Source organism: Vigna umbellata, chromosome 5, assembly GCF_029865625.1.
Source record: "Vigna umbellata cultivar VRB3 chromosome 5, Vumbellata_1.0, whole genome shotgun sequence".
Lineage (NCBI taxonomy): Eukaryota > Viridiplantae > Streptophyta > Magnoliopsida > Fabales > Fabaceae > Vigna > Vigna umbellata.
Genome location: NC_142169.1, coordinates 19,956,893 through 19,972,038, shown reverse-complemented (window position 1 = coordinate 19,972,038; position 15,146 = coordinate 19,956,893). Strand labels below are relative to the sequence as shown.

At 31.5% G+C, this 15,146-nt stretch overlaps 1 protein-coding gene and 1 long non-coding RNA gene across 2 annotated transcripts; both read left to right on the top strand.

Moving 5' to 3' along the window:
• The first annotated feature begins 937 nt into the window (after positions 1-937).
• On the top strand, positions 938-5,428 carry LOC124826488 (UBP1-associated protein 2A-like). The gene is made up of 2 exons (XM_047299317.2): positions 938-2,414; positions 5,185-5,428. The coding sequence occupies exon 1, from the start codon at positions 1,020-1,022 to the stop codon at positions 2,412-2,414; it is 1,395 nt and encodes a 464-aa protein (XP_047155273.1). The 5' UTR covers positions 938-1,019; the 3' UTR covers positions 5,185-5,428.
• Positions 5,429-9,380: 3,952 nt separating this feature from the next.
• Positions 9,381-12,562, top strand: LOC124819763 (uncharacterized). The gene is made up of 5 exons (XR_015779874.1): positions 9,381-9,637; positions 10,520-11,387; positions 11,579-11,648; positions 11,879-11,969; positions 12,281-12,562. It is a non-coding gene; the product is annotated as an uncharacterized LOC124819763 (long non-coding RNA).
• The last annotated feature ends 2,584 nt before the right edge of the window (positions 12,563-15,146 follow it).

Here is a 15,146-nt window from a genome sequence, read left to right as displayed (position 1 = left end):
TCGACAATTACAAAAAAATTTAAGAAAGTTTGTTTGTGGAATCATTAAAAAAGTTTTTCTTAAAAAACATTTCAAGACAACTTTTAAATAATTTCATTTTCTTTTAAAATATGTCAAAATAGTTAATTAATATAATTGAAAATCAATTATAAATCATCTAATACGTACACTTTTTCCTATTCTTTGTCTACATTTTTGTTATAAAAATATAATTTAAAAAATATACAAATAAATAAATTAGTGAAGAAAAGAGTATGAACCAGACTATTATCTATTATATTTTAGTGAGGAGTTATACCATTATTTACTTTTTTTTATGATATAATAAAAAATTATCATATAATTTTGATAATTAATCGAGTTCAAAATATATTTATAAAAGTTTAAAAATTAAAATAATAAAATAAAATAAAATATATTGATAAAAAGTAAAATTAGTAAAGAACGATATATATTAAAAAAGTATTTTTACGGTTATAATAGTAAATTAAAAAATAATTTTAAAACCTTAAAAGATAAAATAATAAAATAAAATATATTAATAAATAAAATTGTTAAAAATCTATGTAAATCAAACGTGTGGTTAGAAAAATGAATCTTTCTGTATATATTTACGTAGTTATAGATATATAAATTGCAATATTATCTACTTTATCACATGATAACATTATTTTAGTTTAATATAGTTAAAATCATATATATATATATATATATATATATATATTATTAATTCTTATAGAAAATGTAATTCAAAATATTTTTGATATATTTTGAATTATGGAAATAGAAAACCAAAGTTTTGAAAATAGGAGGAAAGCTGAGTCCATACCATCCCCTCAAATTTTCTTATCGGGGAAAAGCAAAATAGAAAAAGAATTGTGGCGACTAAAAAAAGGATATAGAAAAAAATAAAATAAATATATACAAGAGTATCATGTCATAGTGAATGCGATTGATTCCAAAATCCTCATCAGAAAAAACCCTAGTGCCACCCCTGCACTGCACTTGAGAAATCGCCGATGGGGAAGAAGCGAAAGGTAGCACCCAAATCTTCTCAATCCGCTGAACCTCCGCTCAAGCATCACCAACCTGAACCCCAAATTGCGCCACCCGAGTATGAGGAAGTCGAAGAGGAAGAAGAGGAGGAAGAAGAAGTAGAGGAAGTAGAAGAAGAGGAGGAGGAGGAGGAAGAAGAAGAAGAAGAGGACGATGAAGAGCAAGAACAGCAGCAGGATGAGGATGACGACCCGATCGAAAAGCTTCTGGAACCTTTAAGCAAGGACCAGATCTTAAACCTTCTATGCGAGGCGGCGGCAAATCACCGCGACGTGGCGGACCGGATCCGCAAGGCGGCTGACGAGGATCCCGTGCACAGGAAGATCTTTGTCCACGGGTTGGGGTGGGACACCACAGCGGGAACCCTAATCAGTGCGTTCCGGCAGTACGGAGAGATCGAGGACTGCAAGGCCGTCACGGACAAGGTTTCTGGTAAGTCCAAAGGTTACGGCTTCATCCTCTTCAAGACGCGGCGCGGCGCGCGCAACGCGCTAAAGCAGCCGCAGAAGAAGATCGGCAATCGCATGACGGCGTGCCAGCTGGCGTCCATCGGCCCCGTCAGTAGCAGCCAGAGCCAGCCGCAGGCAATGCCTTCCTCAGCGCCGACGCTGTCATCGTCGGCTTCGGAGTACACGCAGAGGAAGATCTACGTGAGCAACGTCGGTGCGGAACTCGATCCGCAGAAGCTTCTGGCGTTCTTTTCACGGTTCGGGGAAATTGAGGAGGGGCCTTTGGGGCTTGATAAGCTAACAGGAAAACCGAAAGGGTTTTGTTTGTTTGTTTACAGGAGTCCGGAGAGTGCGAAGAGAGCCTTGGAAGAGCCTCATAAGGACTTTGAGGGGCATATTTTGCATTGCCAGAAGGCGATTGATGGGCCCAAGCCTGGGAAGTTGCAGCAGCAGCAACACGGGAACGTGAGTGCTCAGGTCCAGCGGACTCAGTTTCAGAGGAATGATACTGCCAATGCAGGTGGCGCGTATGTTGGTAGTGCTGCAGCAGCGCAGCCGGGACACTTGATGGCCCCCGCTGGGCCAGGGATTGGGTTTAACCAAGCGGCGTTGAATCCGGCTTTGGGGCAGGCGTTGACGGCCCTCCTGGCATCGCAAGGGACGTTGGGGCTGAATTTGTTGGGGAGTATTGGAACGAGTGCTGCGGTGAACCCTGGTGTGCCTGCTGCAGGGGCTGGAGTACAGAGTGGCTACAGTGCTCAGTCAAATATTAGTCCGGGTGTTATTGGTGGATATGGGACCCAGGTGGGGTTGCAGGCTGCATATCCGAATCCGAATCAGCAGATAGGGCAGGGTGGTTCTGGAAGAGGGCAATATGGTGGTGGTGGTGCGCCTTACATGGGGCATTAGGTATGGTTTTGGTTTTTGTGCTTGATTTGTGTCTTTGATGTTTGATTTGTTTTCCTGCTTGGCATTAGTTTTATCAGTTAGGTACCATAATGGTATTGTCACTGGGAATGTGGGATAGATTTTGGAGAAATTGAAAGCACTGTAGTGGTTTTTCCTTTTTTGGTATCGTATACGGTGTTTTGGCAGAGAAGAAGAAGTAGGTGGGTAAAACAGAAAAGGGAAATAGATGAGGAATAGGGTAGAAAAATAGGTTGTTTGATTTAAGTAAGAGAGTAGAAATACTTACATTTGCGATTTTTTTGTTTTCTTACATTTTATTTAATGTACATTCCTTGTAATCGATAATGATATTTGTCATAATCGATTATATGGGATCCAATGAGTCTAAAGCATCGCACACATAGCCTGTTTAGTCACCACCAAAGAGGGCATTAACGCATACATTGTCAAATTACCTAGTGTGGCAAATAGGATTTTTTGATTGCATAGCATGAACTCAAATTGCTTATTCTTTCAGGTGACAATAGTAGCCTCTTGTGATCTAGAGTTTATATGCTGGAGCACGATCTTATAGTGTTCACTCTCGTTTATTGATTGGATTATGGCTGTTTCTATCTGTCACTGGACATGGAGGATGAAACAATTAATTTAGACAATGTAGACGGATATCTTAGGAGTTTGATTGAGGAGCGTAGTTATGGAAATCTTTTTGGAAAGCAATGTAGATAAAAAAGGTGCATTAGGAGTTGAAAGTAACTAACCGAGAATAAAGAACGATGATGAACTAGGGATAGGTCGTAGTTGGACAAATAGATGATTTCTATAGTTTTTCATTCATAATCATTGTTGTTTATTCCTTGCTTTTTCTTTTGGATTATCTTTTTCTCGTTTACAATTCCTTTGTTCTTGACCTTTTCGCATCTTTTGTTGAGTGTACTCCTTTGTAGAGCTTGTTATAATCATGTTAATATTTTGTATGCTGAAGTTCCCATATTCAATAGGGAGATTACATCCTTTCTCTTTGACCTCTTGTCCTCAAATATAATTTATATGTAAATGATTGTGTTTGCTATTCTTTTTTTCTGTTGGATTAAGAATGACCACTTAATGGTCGGGCAGCTCTTATTGATTAGTATAGAGACATGGTGTGTTCTACAGCACATTGTATAATACTTTATATCCACGGTCTATATGTAGGAGCTTAAAATGTAATTTTTGTGTGTTTAGTAATATAATTTTTTGTCAGTGTTTTGATTAAAGTATATATCTTTATTACCTTGGACCAACTATGGAATAGACATACAATAATATATAGATAATCGAAGAAATGTGACTTCCTTATAGATTTGATTAAGAATTTTTAATTATAGCAACAAAAAGCGGCTGGTAAATTCTTTGGTATGTTATGAATATTTGCTACAAAGGAAAATAGAATTGTTAATTTTATGTATATATTGTCATAAATTGATTCATGTTGTTGTCCCTTGGATGTGGAATAGTAGGGCCCTACATGAGAAGCTTGTGTCTAACACTCTTTGAATTGTGTTCGTCAATTTCTTGAGAACAGAGGGGATTTGGGTCTCTTATTTATTACCTGAAAGTCTGGTTGTAAGTGAAACAACAAATTTTGAAGGTTATTGTGTCCTATTTGTTTAAGCAAGCTAATAGAAGTTAATTCTGTGATACATCTTTTTGTATATATTTTTTTCCCAGAAGCTAGAAGCAACTTTTTGAGTCCACCTCGAAAAACTTACATATATATTGTAATTTTCTGATACATCTTTTATTTATGTCTTTCTTCCATACGCTATTTATTTTCTCTTCTGGATAAAAACTCTGAAGCAACTTTAGAGCCCGGAATATAATTTTTTTAACGTATCAGTTTTAAAAATATTTTTCCTTGTAAAAGCAAATGGACCCTTAACGACATGCTTTTGGAAGTCTAATATATAATCTGTTAAAACTTTAAATGTTCCTCGGAGTTTCTGGTGGATTCTGTAGAACAGCATAAGCTTTACTGTTCATATATTTTTTTTCCTGCTTATCCCTCTTGTTTGCATTGACATCAGTGATGTCTATTATATTCATCAGCTCATGCCTATTGCGGATAGGGTCATATTTTACTAATTTGTTAAATGCATTGTATTTAAAATTGAGATTTTCCCCAGGAGGGGGGCACAATTGTGAATACAATGTGAACCAGTGCATCCTACCTAAATAAAAAGTTGTTTTTAAGCTTAAACTATTTCGTTGAGAGTGGGCAATGGGCTCATTCATGTTAGGTGCTTCATCTAGGCCTTGGGTTGGAGTAGGTAGCCACCCTGCTTAAATGTTAGTGTCATGCATTGGTGTTCAATATGTGGACTATTACTGATTCCAGTTTCATGTTTCCCCAGACATCCCATGCTGTCTGACCATATAAGATAACAATGTCTGGATTAGGTCTGACGGCAGCAAGAGATTCCTAATCTTTTTGAATGCGTTTTCCATGTCTATGTAAAAAAAATGGTCTTGGTTTTTTCTCACCGTTTCATACTTTTTTCTGTCCTATATTTCCTTGGTAAGTGATTTTCTTTATATTTGCAACACAGTTTTTTTTTTTTTAAAACTTTTACAGCTGTGATATTCTCATTACCTTGAGATGTCGAAATTTTGATCTTGGAATTTGATTTTCAATAGTTCCCAGCCAATTTTGCTAAAGCGTGGTTTTTGAACCCTTCCATTTTTTCCACTTAAATTGTTTTTCATGCTTTTTTATTCATTTTTGCAGATTCCTCATAAGTGCATCAGTATTTTATTACTGGCCTGGTGATTCTTCTGAAGTTTAAGGAGCTGATGCAATTGGCGTGTTTATAATGAAATGTTACTTACTAGAATTATCAGAACATTTAAAATATCAAATGGAGTTATGTTTTCGCCACGACTTTTTCTTGTTTTCTTCCGTTTCAAAATATTGTAGTATTTTGACTTGTTTAACTTTAAAAAAATCCTATGGAACTGTTTTTGTATTGCGAGTTAACGTTTTATCTGAATTATGGAGGAGCTTGGATGCTGAACAAACTATATTTTGAAATTTATGTTTGTATTGACCGTTGCGCTTCAACTTGGTATTCATAAGTAGCTTCAAGTGTTTTATATCATTAACTGATACTGTTTTCCTCTGTTTTTACTATTTTATTTGTTTCTTACTTTACCTTTTCATTCTTCTTTAACCTGTGATCATCAAAATGAAATGTCATTGTATGTCAAGTGCTTTAGGATATCAATATCATCATCCCCTTGAGACGATAGGTTAAAGCCAACATATCAAGTCATTTCTTTTTCATTTTGTTTTTATTTTACTTCTGTTAACAGTGTGTGCACCTAATCTTTGCAGTTATTTTGCAGGTTTGATGGCCGTGCTTTAAATATTCACCAATGTAATTTGATTAGGTTAAAAATAACAAAATAAACATGATTTTACATTTTTGAGAAATTTTTGTATTTTGTTTGGTTCTTTATTCTTTTCTACCTCTTTACAGCCGGAAAACACACAGGGGCCCTCCGTTTTCTCATTTAACTTGAAAATGCCAATCTTGCTTTATCATTTCCAAGCTTGTTTAAAATTGTCCTTTTAAGTTGTCAATGCTGTGGATTTTTTGTTGATCACTTTGGGGTTTCTCTTCTCCCAGTGATATGTCTGGGGGGTTTCTCTTCTCCCAGTGATATGTCTGGGAAATTGTTTTATTTTATTTCTCAACCAGATATGAAATGGTTTTTTCCAATCACTCTATCAAAAATGTTAACTGGTTTTATGAGGCTGACGATTATAATTACTTTCATGTTTGTTAATTTATATAATGGTTTTCAAATGTTTTGCTAATATGGGCTTTATACACTCTTCGATTCTAGAAATCCTTTTAAACTTGATGTGGTGTCTTTATATTGGGAAAACCAAAATTTCCTATAGTTGTGTTTTATTGATAGTTAGTCAACTTTGTTATATTGATTGATTGATGTCCTACTTACCGTCAATTGAATAGGTGGCTTTCATGGACTGAAAGGTATGATACAGTGTATTGTCTCTAATTTCTTATCTTTATTTTCCTTGAATGACAAGTGTTTTGACATTCTTTAAGTTTGTTTGGATAAACTTAAAAGTATTTATAGAAGGATCATTTAAAGAAAATAAATTGAAATAATTTTTATTATATAAGTAAACATAATTTAGATATAAATTCTGGTGTTGAAACTTTGTTATTGGTTTTTCCAAATGTGATTTTTTTGATTTATGTAAATATATTTTGTCTAAAATTGTTGATGCAAAAGTTTATGTAGACATATTTGTTGCACTACTTACTGGATATTTAGAATTATTGTGTATTTAAATAGGAATTTACAGAGGGCTGTTGTTCAGTTTCTCAATCTTTGCTGCTTTTGCCTGAGTGTCTTTGTTTTGGAGAAGATCTGTCGGAGAAAAATAAATTCTCCTGATCCTATAACTGTTCTTGTTTGGACGCCGCTATCAATATATTGAATAGAACTAGGGACATGTTTGGATGAACTTTCTTACGGATTCTTCTATGAATCAAAAATAGGGAAAACATGGAACTAATTTCTTGAGGTAATATACTTTTATGGGTAGGTTAATCTTATTTTATTTTTCTTTTATCTTTAGAGTTTATTTAAGAAACTTGCTCAAATAGGATTTACATTACCACTGAAGTTTCTAGGAGATGCCCATTTCATTCTTTGTAAATTTGTGATGTTATTGCATTCTTGCTTTTTTCAACTGTTTGGATTAGCTGTTTCAAATTAGACGATAAGTCTATTTTGAATTTTTAACCATAATCTTCGGAAAAGAACTCTACAACCTATTTCTATAATAATCTATAAAATCTGGCAAGAACGATAAATGTCCTATTTCCTCTAGGTTTGTAAGCTGTTGATCATGCCCGCGGTATATCATATCATCTCTCACTTTAATAAACTCAAAATGACTCGTAATTTAGTCAATTGTGCGTTCTCTTAAACTAAATTCTAGTGAATTGTCATTTAGTTTATAATTGGCTTCTTAAAATAATTGAATGAATTGGTAGTCATCAGTGTTACTTTATTTGGGTCAAGGTGTCTAATGATTTTATTACAGTATATATAATTTTTATGGTGTTTCTTGTTCATTATGTTAGGTTTGAGATTTATATATTCGTTTCTTATAAAAATTTATTTTTTATTCTTATTTTAAAATTTAGGATTTTAGATTTTTTGTTACAGCATGTTCCAATGAGATCATGGTACCCACAATAAAAGCCTCCTGGTTGGTATTTTCTTTAGCTTAATTTTTGAATTACATAAGTTATTTAATTGATATAGAAAATTTAATTTATTTGTTAAATTGTAAATTTTAAAAGATTTTATTTTGCCCCGTATTATATTTTATTAATTTGTGGAGTATAGTAATTTTACACCTTGATATTTATATTAATTTTTCTAAATTATCTTTATAGAATTAAATTCTTACTGCCGTCATGCTTAGGAATAAAATTGTGTAAATTTGGTCTCTGAAAATATTGTATATGACTTCTCATAGTGTAAATTAAACACGTGAGATGACTAAGTTTAAATTTGTTTAACTTAAAATGAAGACAGCTTTGTAATACCATGTGTTATTTGTTGTGTTTTATAAATAAAAATGAAAATCTACATCATTAATAGCCTTGATATTTGTACATATATTGGAGATGTGAATAATTGGTCCTAAATCATATGTTGTTTTATCTTCTTTATAGATAGATTAGTAGTATTTTCAGTGACACGATAACAAGTAGGGATGTAATTGGGTGGAAACACGTTTAGTTATCCCATATCTATTTTTAAAAGGAAAATTTATTTTCATATCCAAACATAATGAGTATTAAATTTTTGTTTTATTTCCATTTTAAAATTAATTAATTATTTGAATATGCTTTTTTAAAATTTTAATATTAATTAATTATTTTTATAAAATAATATAAACTATAGTAAAAGAAACATAATATTACTAAATTAAAAGGAAAGTATTATTTTCAATATCAAATATTTAAAAAATTTATAACTAAATGCATTTTTCATTATAATATCAAATAAAATTTCATAAGAATCAATATATTTATTAAATTTGCAAACATAAACTTAATTGATAAAATTTAAAAATATTTTTATAAATATAAAAGAAAACCAGATATTTAAATTGAAAAACAATTTAAATGTTTGTTTACTTCAAATTTTTAAATTTTAGCTAAATATTTTTTTATACACTAATAAAAATTATAATACATTGATTGATCAAAATTATATAAAGAATAAAGATTAAATTAATAATAACTGAAACTTAGTAAGATTTTTTTAACTTTTGAGTTTTAATACTTGGATAAATATTCATGAAAATTATATTAAATTATTATATCATAATAAATAAAATTTATTTATACAATTGGAGTAAAATTACCAGAAAATAAAACTAATTATATAAAATATCAAAATATTGTACATGATAAAATAAATAATACATAAAAATATTAAAAAAAATAATTCAATGTGTATCTTAGAAACAATTTTAAACTATTGAACAAAAATGTACAAAAAAAAATAAATTTATAATTTATGGTATGATAAAATGAAAAAATATTTTAAAATAAAAAATTTCAAATATCAATTTAGTGGAACGGTTGGTAAAAAAAGAAAATTGTTTCAGTGAAATGTTCTAATTAAAAATAAATAAATAATAAAAATAAAAAAGATAAGTTTTTTTTATATTATATTGTAAATGAAATGTTTATTTTATTAAACAGTTAAATCGAGAGTGTTAAACTTCTCGTGTAAAAAGAAAATATACAATAAATAAGAATATTTTAAAAAATAAAAATATTTAAATGTGTGATAGAAAATTATTAACTAACATACATAATTATTTTGGAGATTGTGAATAAATTTCAATACATCTCAAATAATTAAAAATATATATTTTTGTAGTGACAGTTTGGAGTGAATTCACTGCTTCACAATCTAAATATTTAATCTTATTGCTTCATCTCTTGATTCGTATATATATTGTCATAACAAACCTAGCAGTGTATAGGTTTTAATCGAATGATCTTCTCTCAGTGGCAGCAAACATGTCAAAGTTCCAGGGGTCTGATGCAGATTGAGCTGATAAATGGTGCTCCAGATCAAGGTGTTCAATGACTTCCCAATTGTTCGGCAAGGTACTATCACAAAATAGTATATCTGTTAATTCATTTATTTGATTTCTACTTATGGTTGCAATTGCAATTGGCCAGGCTAATTCTTTATTGCAGGAATTGCCTGCAAATACTGAAGCTGGAATTTAATGGTTTCACTTTAACCTAGAGAATTTTAATATTAATCATGAGTTAAGAGTATTCGTTTTCATTTTTAGTAATTTTTTTTTTCATTTTTTGCTTTAACAGTAACGAACACTCTGATAAAAATATGGCAAAATATATTACTTTTATAAGTAGTTGCATGACACTTAATGATCAACAACTCATACGAGACGGTTGTTGCTTGGAAGGTACTGAATGAAGAAGAAAATGCTCACTGTATTTGCTTTATGTTTATGAACTGGTCTTTTGTTTGACCTTGTGTTCTGATGACAACTGTGCTTATGTACTTAAAGTGTTAGATGAAGATTTACTCTTAAGACAAGAGATCTGATAATTGGTCATTTACTGTATTTGCTCTAAATACTTGGTTTGCATATTATATGACTATTTATCTTAACTTGTTTGCTTATTCAACCTCCAACTAATATTGAATGCATAATGTTTCACCTTCTGATATGCCAAAAATTTATAATGATGCCCTCAACTAATATTATATGTTTCACCTTCTTAACTTGTTTGATCCACCGTAGTTCACATGCCATGAGGCAATAAGAGAAGTTATTTACTTCTCTATCGTAGTGCTATGCACAATTTACAATTATCACACTCTTTCTATATTGAATACCATTCTGTTAAAATAGAATACAATTGGATGTGAGCAGTTTCTGTCTGGTTCTTTTCTTCTCAAGAAAGTGTAGATTTTATCAAATAATTGAGAAAAAAAACACTACACTTATGCAGAGCACGGTGAAGGAATTCAAATTCTCCATTACGAAGTTGGACAAGAGTATGTGACTCATCCGTGCCTTGGTGGAATGAGCTTTCTGATTGTGGAAAAAAAGGACTTTCAATTAAGCCAAAGATGGGGAATGCTTTACTTTTCTGGAGCATGAGGCCTGATGCAACTTTCAAGCTTTCAGGCACTTATAGCATATGCAATGGTCTGACAAGTTATTGGGCCGATAACTTAAATATACTTTTATAAATAAGACCTGTGTTGTCCACCAAAAAACTGATGATGATTCTACTTTATAAAAAAGATTTTAACTCTCTAAGAAAAAAAATAGTTATTTATTAGTATTAATGATTTTAAGTTTAAAAAAACTTCAAAAAAATTAAAAATAAATTTTAAAAAATTATGATATATTTTAGTATAAATTATTTTATTAGTAAATAAAAAAATATTTTTAAATTTATTGTAGATGTTTCTAAACCTTTAGGTTGCCAGTGGTGTAACATGATTAAACAATTAATGTAGCATTGTCCCACTTCCGTCTCAAAGTGGAAGCCTGTATGTTTCAAAACATACTCCAGTGCATGTCGACCATATAAATCCTGTACATATATGTAGCACTAACAATGTTGTCTATAAGATATTTGGCCACCATAACGAATTTATCACGTATCTTCTCATCTCATTTCTTTTATATTTGACACTCTAGTATGTTGTTCATAGCATATCCGATATATTTCTTACAATTTCACTTAGCTGTGTTTAATGGGATGTAATCCTTGCTATGATTCGATGGTCTCAAAAATGATAATAGCTTCCAGTCAACTTGGGTGTTCAAAGGAGATAATCACCATTGCTGCTGTTCTTTCCGTCCAAGTAAATCTTTTTTCCCTAGTCATTGCTATTGTTTTGTAAACAAATTTCATACATTTTTGTTACAATCTTTTATTTTTTTGCTGAAGTTGGGAAATGTTAAAATGAAATCTATCAGTATATCATCTTAAAAGTATAGTTAAACATTAATGTATAGAGTAGTTGACCTTAATTTCAAAACTCTATGTATATAGTCCATCTGGATCTCAGAGAGAGATACAAAAGGAATATGATGAAGCAAAATTGAGATTTGCTGCTGCCGAGGTAATTTAACTTAAGTCTATGTATATTTATATCTTTTGATGATTGGTACATACATGGTGACCATGTAACGTTCTTTAATGTATACAAGGGGTTTCATCAATCTGATAAATCTTCACAGTGGTGTCACAAGAACTATGTAAATTATATAAACAATATAGGCATTTCAATATAGTTCATGCGCTCGTTTCCTTTCCAATATTGATGTTGACATGGCTGCTTAAATTTCACAGAGAAACGTTCTTGAAGTTAGAGAACAATTCAAAAGAACTGCAAAGAGGATAAGACTAGTCTTGAAATCTTGTGAAAGTGATATGCGGGCAGGTTGGTTTTCTTCAATTATACTTATGGTTTTGATTATTTTTTAAAAAGACTATTCAATATTCTCTTCTCTTGATTTATTGTCTGGTGGGTGGTCAAATAGTCAAATTTAATGAAATCTCTGCCCTAGTGTAATCATTATTTTACTAATTATATATCTATATCTGGAGTTCATGTTGGAAGATACTAATTAATGTTTATTTTCTGCTTAATTTAATGTACTGCATGGTGTATCCTAATCTTGTTATCTCTCTACTGCTCAAGTTTTGTCAAGCTTTATTAATTTGTTCTTGTATGTGAATTTGGATTAACAGTTTGAAAAATCAGCTGACCCGGAGCTTCCTGGGCATCTTCTACTGGAACAGTATCAGGTATTTAACAAGATGTGCCAAATTTGTTTTCCCTGGCAAGATTTCCGAAATTGCTTCTGTAAAGCCAATTGTGGGCTTCCCTTGAACATTTCATAAATTATTATTTGGAAGTTGCAAATATATTTGCAAAGTTCCTCAAGTTTGCAATTAAATATAGCTCAGTAGTATTTGAAAATTTCATATACTAACAAGTGGAATCATCAGTGGAGATCAAGTGGTGGTCAAGCGCATATTCTCGTTAATTTCTCGACCTTTTTTCCAAAAAAGCTCAAATATTCTGGGAAAGTACTGGATCCATACATTGAAAGATTATAGTTATATATGCTTATGCCAAAAAGGTGTGCCAGAATTTTTGCTGGGAATTTCATTTTGTTTATTCAATTGAATGTGTTCATTAATAGAGTATATTATTATAAAATGATTGGATGAGATCATCGTACAGGAAAATTGATTGAATGTTAAATATAAATATATGATTTTATTTATTTTTTAAAAATGATTTTTCGGTGGTTTTGGAAAACTCTGGTAATTATCGGCAGTTTTGAAAAACTTCCGATAATTATCGGTGGTTTTGAAAAATTCCCGGTAATTACCAACAGTTTTGAAAACTGTCGGTAATTGTGACGCTGTTTTTCCCAATGATTTCTGTAACTGCGGAAAACGTATTTAATGGGGTTAAAACTTTCAGTAACGTAAAAAAAAAATCCCTAGTAAAATTAGACATTTTTGTAGTGATATATACACGTGCCTTTTTGATTGAAGAACATTCATTCAATAACAAAAAAAAGTTAATGTGTTTGTGGCAGATAGGTATTCATCGTCATCTTAATAACAACTTTTTGTATTAGTTTTTTTATTTGTTAGTTTGGATTTTTTGTTATATTTAAACAATTTTTGTTAGTTCAGACTTTTTTTATATAATTAAACAACTTTGTTCAATTATAAATTTCGTGGAAAGATGTGAGATTTTATATGTATGAGAGTGTATCATTTTACAATGAATTAACAATAACCGTGAAATATTTATACATCTTTTCACATTATACAAATATTAGGATTGGAGTAAGTCAATATAATTGGTAGTAACAACCATAAACGGTACAAATCTTTGCATCCTACTTGTATAAAAAGATTATCACAATCATGCCTCGAGATAATAGTAGGCTGAAAACCTTCTTGTAGGTGAATTTGTAAAATTAATATTAGTATATACAAGTTATTTTAAAATGAAACTAAAGAATAATAACATTACTTACACGAAATGACATCCATGCATGTGACCAATAATATTAATTGATGTTGTCTTATATAAGAAGGTAGTGTGCTAGTGGGAAGATATTATATCGATTAGCAATTAGCGTAACCAATGTCTGATAGTCATCCACTTGTCCATATTAGTTTGTAAGGAATGAAACAAATTGTTATGAAAGAAAGATGTAACAAATAATGAATAAAGTGTCAAGTATAGGAACACTGATGATTATGGCTCCATTAGCAAAGACCTCTGAGTTCTTCAAGTCGCTCATAGCTTCCCACTAGTGTTGCGTATTCATCAAGCCACTAACTAAGTTCTATAAATAGGTCATGTCGGATAAGGGATCATGACTCTTCACCCAGACCCAACGACGCAACAATTCATCTATAACCATAATGACCATCAACAACGACATCAACAATATCGAGAATGTAAAGGTGACAAATTTCACAAAACTGATCTATCATGGACACTCTCCTTCATTGCATAAATTTAGCCTTAGATTGCAAATATGTTTTCTCAAATGAAGTTTCATCAGTGAATGCAAGGCGTCTACGTGCTAAAAATATGAGGGGTCACACTTTATAGACCTTTCATTCGAACTTATGCAATAGAGGTATCATATATGTCATTATAGGACAAACAATTTTAAGTAACTCTCTTGATGTTCACTTTTTGTCCAATGTTAACCTTTTTGAAACGTTCTTGTACCATATCATGTTCACGTTGAATAAATAACTCTAACTGCGATTCATTTGATACAATATTTAAAAAGTTTAATCTGGTCCACATGATATGAATTTCAGTGAGAGGAATCATCCTAGGGTTATATCGTGCTAATTCACAAGCCTAGGGTAGACTGTAGGTTCGTCTCAAAACACATCCACAACTTCTACTATCCAGTCTTATATGTTTTACTCAATTGAACTCCTCAACAATGAGTCCCAAAGCATATCTCGACACACATCCAACAAGTCTTTTTATCTATTTCCATTAAAAACTTCACTTATAAGATTAAGACTTATTTCAAACGATGCCTTTATGTTATTATGTTGGAGGATGATGGCGTGATGAATAACATCCCAACATGAATGCTTCTCAATACTTTCCTGAGGCTCTAGTGAGCAAACTCAATTCTGATAGACATAGCATGAAAATATCATAAAACGTATAACATAAATAACTAAATAAAATAACATTAAAACATATATGTTTGATGTTGTGTTCCCTAAATGCACAACTCTGTTTGTTCACGTCTTTTGAAAAGTATGACTTACACGAAATAATCCAAGTGTGATTTACATATTTAAAGATTAAAAGCCACGAACTACAAGCATCAAATCCATGTCTTTGTCACTAGTAATCACATGTGGATTGTCCTCAAATGTCATAAATAAACTTCTAAGCCTTTCCAAAACCCAAGTGAAATTATTTTGTTGTTCACTTGATAAGAATGCAAAGGCCACTGAGAAGCTTAACCTTGCAGATGTCACACCAACAATCTTAAGCAAGGGCACCCGATATTTGTTTGCCTCGTATGTCGTATCCATTAAG